General features: G+C 45.8%; 1 protein-coding gene across 4 annotated transcripts in view; it reads right to left on the bottom strand.

Moving 5' to 3' along the window:
* Positions 1 to 8,637, bottom strand: part of TMEM154 (transmembrane protein 154) — a 51,163-nt gene that overhangs the window by 26,755 nt on the left and 15,771 nt on the right. For all 4 annotated transcript variants that reach the window (XM_040472321.1, XM_040472311.1, XM_040472303.1 and 1 more), the window contains exons 2-3: positions 1,636 to 1,896; positions 1,506 to 1,544 (exon numbers count right to left, since the gene is read on the bottom strand). In XM_040472321.1, coding sequence (XP_040328255.1) covers positions 1,506 to 1,544; positions 1,636 to 1,896 — 300 coding nt within the window. The remainder of the gene's footprint in view (positions 1 to 1,505; positions 1,545 to 1,635; positions 1,897 to 8,637) is intronic.

The raw sequence follows: 8,637 nt of genomic DNA, 5'->3' as shown, positions 1-8,637 counted from the left end.
AAAAAAAAAAAAAGCCCTTTCTGGGGCGCCTGGGTGGCTCAGTCGGTTGAGCGTCCGACTTCAGCTCAGGTCACGATCTCACGGTTCGTGAGTTTGAGCCCCGCGTCGGGCTCTGGACTGATGGCTCAGAGCCTGGAGCCTGCTTCCGATCCTGTGTCTCCCTCTCTCTCTGCCCCTCCCCCATTCATGCTCTGTCTCTCTCTGTCTCAAAAATAAATAAACATTAAAAAAAAATTTAAAAAAAAAAAAAAAAAAGCCCTTTCTGTATTTAGAGCCTAGGAGCACGAACATTTGACTGGACACCCGGCATCCTCCCCCCAAACCTTATGACACCATTAGGTAAGACTGGCTGAGGGACTCTGGTTTAGGCAGGAAATTCTTACTTTCCATGAGGTCAAAACAATGGGGTCCAGACATCTCTGTTTGCTTTATCTTTTTCTTTAGCTTACAAAGGAGCTCCCATGTGACCACTGTTACTAGGTCACCCTGAAATTTCAAGCAGTGGAGAAAACAGGTGTATTTCCTACTCCTTTGGAATCTCTTACATTGGCTCTTGCCAAGAAAGGTAATGCACATCAGGGCTTCTTCCCTAGCTCACATTTACCATACCTGCTGGCATAATGGACAATGACCATTTATAGCTCCTGCCGTGATCTCAAAGCCTCTTCTGGTGTGAGGACAGTGAGCAAGACCCACAGGCCAAGAGCTTGACCTCAAAGCCAGAGGTGCCCCATTAGCGAGTGTGAGGGATAGAGAGCGAGTTTTGTGTGCACATATCAATATGGAGCTTATCAGGGATGGTCTCATCCCTTGAGTGATTTTTGGAAGAACTAAAGGCTTCAACTTAAAAATCTAATTGGAGTCCTTTTTACCGGCACAAGCCAGAAGTAGTCAAGTCTGCTTTGGACTTAGAACTACCGTGACACCTAGCATGTGTTGCTCCGAGAATTGGCACTGAATACCCCTCGCGTGTATCTCTGACCTAAGGAATTCTCCATCAGGTGGCTTTCAGATTGATGACGGTAATCTTGAGCCCATTAGGAATCTCATACAAAAGTTGTCATAGCTTTAATGAGAATAAGAATGATGCTTTACTCAGGCCTTTACACAATCAAATTGGGACGTGGCGTGGAGGAGAAAACAGTATCCTGGACGGAAGTCTGTGTGAGAGAATCCCTTCTTGAACCCGAGGTCTCAGCCTCCGCATCCTCAACCCCAACCTGACCCACTGCTTTGCCAGCTCGATTCTTTCCTCCGACTCAGGGAATGTCGCACGGACCTATCGGCCAGTTCTAGACTGGGCCCTTGTCTGCATTAAGCACAGAGATGGCAGTTGTGTGATTTAAATTTCAACTGAGGCTGAAGCCGCTCTCCATTTGAAAAATAAGGGAGTGTTCACCACTTACTATTTTATGTGGTCCTTGTCGCTTCGCTTTAAAACCTCTCCGTTCCTTTTCCTCCCCCAGCCCCACCTCCCAACAGGCATTAATTAGGGTCATACTCACATGTCTGTAAGGCATTCTGAGATCCTTGGCTAGAAGGCTCTGTGGAAAAGCAGAAAGTGTTTTTGCCTTATTGATTGTTCATTAACACATGAAGCAATTGTCTGGAAATGGGAACACACAGAATATTTACCTTCTTTAGTTCTTTTCCTTTTATAGCGTGTTACAAGGATTACCAGTATTACAAATAGGAGGGCCAATAAAATCAGCGGGATCAACACCATTAATATAAACTCGTGCTGATCTGCATCCTCCTCCATGTAGGTAAAATTTGTATTTGTTATTAATGTTGTTGTGGTCACTGCAGCCAACGTCGTCTGAATGGTAGAGTCTCCATCGAGGCTTTCCACTTCCAGGGGCCTATCTGCTGACTGTTCCGGTTCCTCAACGTACCCTGAGGGAACACACACAAAATTGAGATTGCCATGGAGACAAAGCTAGTATGTTATGTTTTCGATGATTCTTACATTTACCCTACATGCATCCAGTGGTAAACTTGATCTACTGCATTTGGTCATCCGGTTCATTGTGACAGAGTATTGATTTAACATAAATGGAGTTCAAGTAGGGAGTATATTGGGCATGGAATCGGACGGAGCCCAGAGATAAACCTCCCACTGATACAGGCAGTTGAGCCTTAACCAGATACTTTGGACACACTTACGCAAAGGGCATTGAGAAGCTTCGTCACGTCAAGGGTGATATTCCAGAACATCTTCTAGAGGACACCATGCTATTTCCATAACATTTCTGGATAAATCCAAATTTATGTTTCCTGGAAGTTAACTACTTGCCACACAGCACTCAGGTATAAAGCAATGCATGCTGTCCTAGTTTTTCATAAAAGGTTGCCTATCAGTGCAGAAGAATTCGTGGAAACTGGGGAGACTGACTAGACATCAGCTTCAGTCTCACATGCTGCAGAGAATGGAGACTCTGAGATTATCGGACACAAGTCTTCCTGAATTCTAAATAAAAACACAACGTTTATTTCATTTGTAAAGGGAAATTCTCGAGGGGGAAGCTCCCTTAGAGACTAGGGAATCAATATTTAAAAGTATTTAATAGAAAGCCTCTTCCCCTAGAATAGAAAGAGCTTCCCCTATTAAGAAGCTATAAACAAGTTTATTCTCTTTGAATTTCAGATTGTGTTTAAAACCATCCTGGGGCTCATCACAGGACAGGGAAGGACTATTAGCCTGATGCTCATCTGAGAAATCTTTCCTCACCCGGCTATGTAGTGACCACAGTAAGGCAACCAAAAGTTTCCATGTTACAATGGCATAATGTTGCCTATCATTCAAATGGGGCCCACTGAGGGTAAGAGCATGAATTTAGGCTATAGAAAACTTATCAAGTAAGATGACTTATATGAACATTCTAAGTGAAAGGTGCTATGCAAACAGAAAAGTCAGCTGCTTTAAGCCATCCTCTGTTACTGTAGGTTAGGCCACCACCGCACTGAGTAACAGAGCCAATTCCACACCTTATCCATTCGCATGACTGAATGACCATGAATTCCTCTGATTTATTTTATTTAAAAATATGTGTGATCACAGTCTAATTTTTTGTTGGACTATGTACACGAACATTTCCGTATCCCCCAAGACCAGGGAATCCACTTGATAATCACATTGGTAAATGCCCCCCCAAAAACATCAGAGTCAGTTACAAACTACAGAGTATAACTAGCTGATGTTCCTCACGTGTTTATGCCAAAAGCAGGATTTTATTTTTTATTATTTTTTTAAGTTTATTTACTTATTTTGAGAGGGACAGAGACAGTACAAGTCAGGGGGAGGCAGAGAGAGAAAAGGAGACAGAGACAGAGAGGAAGAGAGAGAGAGAGAGAGAGAGAGAGAGAGAGAGAGAATCCCAAGCAGGCTCTGCGCTGGGAGCACAGAGCCTGATGTGAGGCTTGAACCCATGAAACTGTGAGATTATGACCTGAGCTGCAACCAAGGGTCAGATGTTTAACCAACTGAGCCACCCAGGAGCCCCCAAAAGGAGGATTTTAAAAAATATTTACCATGTATTGACCTCGGTCTGGGTTAAGTCTTTGAAATATTTACGTCTTTGAAATAAGGTAATAAGTTAATAATATTAACACATATGCTAAAAGCTTTGATGCATCATATATCACCCTAATCCAGGAAAAGATATTTGTCCAGTAGGACAATCTCCTCATTAAAGTCATCCAGCTCGCAGAATTATTGAGACCAAATAGCATCATTCACTGATGATCCAGCCAGTAACGACTAGACATATTTGGGGGGTTGGCAGGGGAGGGGCACACACTCAGGTGCAGTAGAAATACTGACCCCCCCCTATTCTCTGAGGCCAGTGCTTACAGACCTTCCTCGAATACCCAGACTTCTTTTTTATTTCTTTTGCTTACTTCTAGGCCTGCTGAGGCGGCCACCACTATTTCAGGCTAACCTTTTTAGAGAATTTACTAAGCCAAATCCTGGGCTCTGCCTTTTACCCAGATTATCTCATTTTGTCCTCACCATTTTTCAGATAGAAACTGGGCAAAGAGGTTACACAGCATGCCCATGGTCACAGAGCTATCGTGGAGGAGGATGTGAACCCAAGGTGGCCGATCATTGAAACTGAGCCTTGAAATTCACACGATGTTTTCCCTCCGATAAGACAGGAATACAATGATTACAAGGCACGAGGTGGTGAACCAGAGAGGGAACCCCTGTTCTCGCCGATTTGCCTGGAAGGAAGCAGTTTCCTGGCACAAAGGGGAAGAGAGAGGGATGGGTCCCAGAAACCTGGGCTTTGTGGGGCTCCTTCTAAGCAATTCAGCCCAGATGCACAGCAGGACGTGTTCTACACCTCTCCAAGGAAGGATTTGAGTCTCCATTTGACCTGTGGCCCCAGAAGAAGAGAAAATAGGAAAGGAAATAAGGTGGCAGGAATAATGAGAGTGTTTAGATAATCAGGAATGAAAGAGAAATGGAAAGAAACACACCAGATGGTCCTGGGTCATGTACACTTATTTTTTAGCACAAGGGACAGTGCTGGTCACAGCTGGCCCCTAGTGACATTTTGGAGTGAAAGGGGGTGAAGTTTCTCTCCCCAACATCCCTTTCACATATACCCTAACATACGTTTTGCACGTTAAACATCACTCTCTCAGAATCTCTAGCGGCTATTTAAATAAATGAGAATCAAGGGGTCTCTTTCCCTCTCTGTTTTATTTTTCTTTACCCTACAAGACTTCATCTCCAGATACTTCCATTACAACGTTCCTTACAGCCCTCCCCACCCCACGCACCACCACAACAGCCACAAATAATAAAGAACACTGGCTGGCATTTATCATATGCTTAGCATGTGCTAGGATCTAGGATAAACAACCACAACCTAATTTCCTCCCCCCAACAACTTCCTTGCTCACATTTTACAAATGGAGAAACTGAGTCCTGAATGTCTTGCCCTGGGGGACAACCCTGTCCTTTATAGGTTCTGTGACATAGGGTTTTGTAGCTGCATTCCCTACAGCGTAGGTGCCAAATGATAGCAAAGCTTCTACTCATAGCTGGTCCCTTCACGGTAGTGAGAATTTGAAAAAATTATTTACCCCTGTGGCGTGATGTCCTAATGTGTACAACTAAGGGGAGACCCCCAACTATTTCCCCATCTATTTCCACGTTGCTATGTTGCTTCTGGGGTATTTACTTTGTTTTTTTAATTAGAATTTTCTAAACTGATACTAGACACATGATACTAAGCTCAGAAAGGAAGTTTCTCTACCACCACTTCCCCTGCTCACTCAAGGTGCCTCCCCAGCGGTAACCCACTCTGCTGCCTTCCAGAAAAACTCAATGCACGTGTAAGTATCATTTCCTGTTTTCTTTTTTTTTTTTTTAACACAAAGGGTGGCAAAATGTATATACTCCTCTGACCCTTGCTTTTCTCACTTAAAATTTGATCTTAAGGGGCGCCTGGGTGGCTCAGTCAGTTAAGCGTCTGACTCTTGGTTTCAGCTCAGGTCATGATCTCATGGTTTCATGAGTTCAAGCCCTGCGTCCTGCTGACAGTGCAGAGCCTGCTTGGGATTCTCTCTCTCCCCCTCTCTCTGCCTCTCTCCCACTTGCGCTGTGTCTGTGTCTCTCAAATATGAATAAATTTAAAAAAAAATTTTTTTTAATTGATCTTAAGGGCATCCGGGTGGCTCAGTTGGTTGAGCCCCTGACTCTTGGTCTCAGCTCAGGTTAGGATCTCATGGTTTGAGTTCCAGCCCCACACTGGGCTCTGCACTGACAGCACAGAGCCTGCTTGGGGTTCTCTCTCTCTCTGCCTCTTTCAAACCGAATAAATAAACTTAAAAAATGTGACCTTCAAGATTATTTCATGTCTATATACAGACAGTTGTCTTTCCCCCTATTATTTGAATGTATCATAACCTGTTCCTATTGACAGAGATTTAAGTTGTTTCTTTTGCATTTTCAATGCTGTTACAGTAAACACCCCTGCGTTCTTTGGTTTGTACCTGTGCACGTATGGTCTGTATTTTGTCTTAAGTGTGGTGAGAGCAGGAAGAAGGGTGTTGGGTGCAGGGGGAGAGAGGACAGCACCAAATTGCTCTTGGTGGCCTTCTCCAAGTTGGCTCCAGCCCGGGCCTCACACCATGAGGACCAGCAGAAACTAAGTCAGAAAAGTGCGGGGCGTGCAGGGTGTCTTTGATGGGAAACGGGGGAAGTCGAAAAACGGTGGGGATTAGCCCCAGCAGCATTAGATGCCGTCAAAAGGGGAGTCGGAAAACCAAGGTGAGCCATAGAATCAACTCAGGAGCCAAGAGTGGCTCACCAAGGGAACAGAGGTGAGAGTGAGGTGAAACGAGAGGCGTACAAAACCAAGGTGGGAACCGCAGAGGAGCCAGTGGTCACAAAAGCAGGCAATGCAGAGGGCTACTCGGGGGACTGTTCCGTAGAGCATTATGGAGGTTCCTCCTGCAGCCTGTGGGGTGACAGCAACTCTTTCCCCCGTGGACACGGCACCCCCTAAAGCTACTCTGCCTCCAACGTATCTATGGACCCCAGCCTTTTCTTTTTCCTTCTTTCTTTTTTTTTTAGAGACAGTGATTTTTTTTTAAGTTTATTTATTTATTTTGAGAGAGGGTGGCAGGAGGGGCAGAGAGAGAGAGGGAGAGAGAGAATCCCAAGCAGGCTCTGCTCTGTCAGTGCAGAGCCCCATGCGGAACTCAATCCCATGACCATGAGATCATGACCGGAGCCAAAGTCAGATGCTTAACAGACGGAGACACGCTTGTGCCCTAAACCCCAGCTTTTTCTGAGCAACACTTGCTAAGGCCCACAATAGTCAATGGTAACTTCCTGTAGGAACCACCTTACGCTTCTTGGGTAAAAGCAACATTTTACAACCTAAGGAGTCTAGTGCTCCTATGGGAGAACCCAGAACTCTCTATCAGGAAGTGAGCCCAGAACGTGTGTGGGGCAGAATGTGCAGGGCCGTGTCTTCTGTCGTGTGTGGACTTTGTGGACATCTCCATGGCATCGGGGCGGGCAGGATGTGGATTCAGAACGGCAGGGCCTGGGAAGGCCCCTCGCTGCTTCGACCCTCTCTTAAAAGCCAGGGAAGGAGGCCCTGTCCTACTTATCCCTTAGTGTTCCTGTGAAGAGCAAAGGAAATCACAACCATGAAAATGCCAAGTAACCCACAGGGCACCACACACACGCGCCCGGTGTTGGTAGATTTGCTACGAGCTTAGTGCTCCGTTCTCGTTCCCCCATCTCTAGACTTACCGGTTTCTCGGCCGTCCCCAGGAGACTAATCTGCCTGCTCCGACGTCTGCATCTTATTGCTATGTCTTCTCACCTAAGTCTGGACATATTTCAGGGTAAGTGATGTATGGCCTGAGGGTAAAACTGAAAACGCTACAGAAATAGAGAGGCTCAGGCATGACAGTGAACAGGGAGAGGCACGAGCCAGCGAAAAGCCACGCTGCAACACCTCACTTTGCTTTTAATCCTCCAATCCTAAAAGCACCAGACAAGCAACCGCACAGTTACGGAGTCACTGACAAATGACTGCTGACGATGGCCATGCAAACACATCTGGGACGCATATTCCACAAACCTGGCAAGGACCCTGGGGGGAATCTTTGTGCGTGGGAAAATGGGAGAAAAGCCTCCAGGTGAACCCGGCAGCAAGAGCAGCTGAGTGGGCGCGTCGGCCCTTATCACTGCTCCAAACACCGTCACTAAGTGGAAATGACTCTGCTTCTCCGTGAAGCAAACTAGCTGACTTCTCTTTTCTGGAAAGTGGAACAAATACGCAACCACGCTCCAGTTTTTTTGTTTTTGGTTTTTTTTTTTTTAAGTTAAAGATAAAAAGGCATTACATACCAGCTGAGAGAATGCCACGCTGATGTTCCAACGTAAAAATAAACAAGGTTGAGAGAATGGCATTAAACTCAGGATACCACGGAGTCTGTTGGGCCCCATTCTTTCATTTGTTATGTAGACTCCATGCACGAATTGTGTCAGCGATTTCATAATTCAGATAACGAAACAAACGGAAACACGAGTCAGGTGTCAGGCATTCAAATTCTGCCCTGCTCTGTGGAGAAACGGGAGTATCTGAATTTCAAGATACTTAAGACACCAAACTCAAGAAGTCCGCCTGCTTCTCATTCACCTGGACCTCTGCGCCCAGCAAAGAGCCAGTCAGTGTTGGATGAGATAAAACCAAACCGTTCTCAGCCTTGGCTGCACGTTAGAATCACCTGTGGACCTTCTAACGCTCCTGATGCCCAAACCTTTCCACCTCCCTGTATCTGGGGTGAATGCAGGCCTCAGGATTTTTTTTTTTTTTACAATTCTCCAGGTGACTCCAGCGTGCAGCCGGGATTGAGAACCACTGCTGAAGACCCTCCCCATTTCTGGTCTTGCCCTGGGCCACCCAGCACTCCCCACTGCTGTTCTCTGTGCTCCCCGTTGGCGAACTGGAGAAGAAAGAGATCAGGCAGTGGGATACCAAAGTCTTGTCTAGCAGCTACCAACTCTGTTGCCAGAACAGAATAGCTTAACAGTCACCACTGAAGCCTTGAGCCCCTTTAAACCACGGGTCCTCAAACTTTAGCTTCAGAATCACCTGGAGG

Source organism: Herpailurus yagouaroundi, unplaced genomic scaffold, assembly GCF_014898765.1.
Source record: "Herpailurus yagouaroundi ecotype Mexico unplaced genomic scaffold, PumYag 28, whole genome shotgun sequence".
Lineage (NCBI taxonomy): Eukaryota > Metazoa > Chordata > Mammalia > Carnivora > Felidae > Herpailurus > Herpailurus yagouaroundi.
Note: the sequence above shows the minus strand (reverse complement) of the source record. Positions and strands in the feature narration are given on the sequence as shown.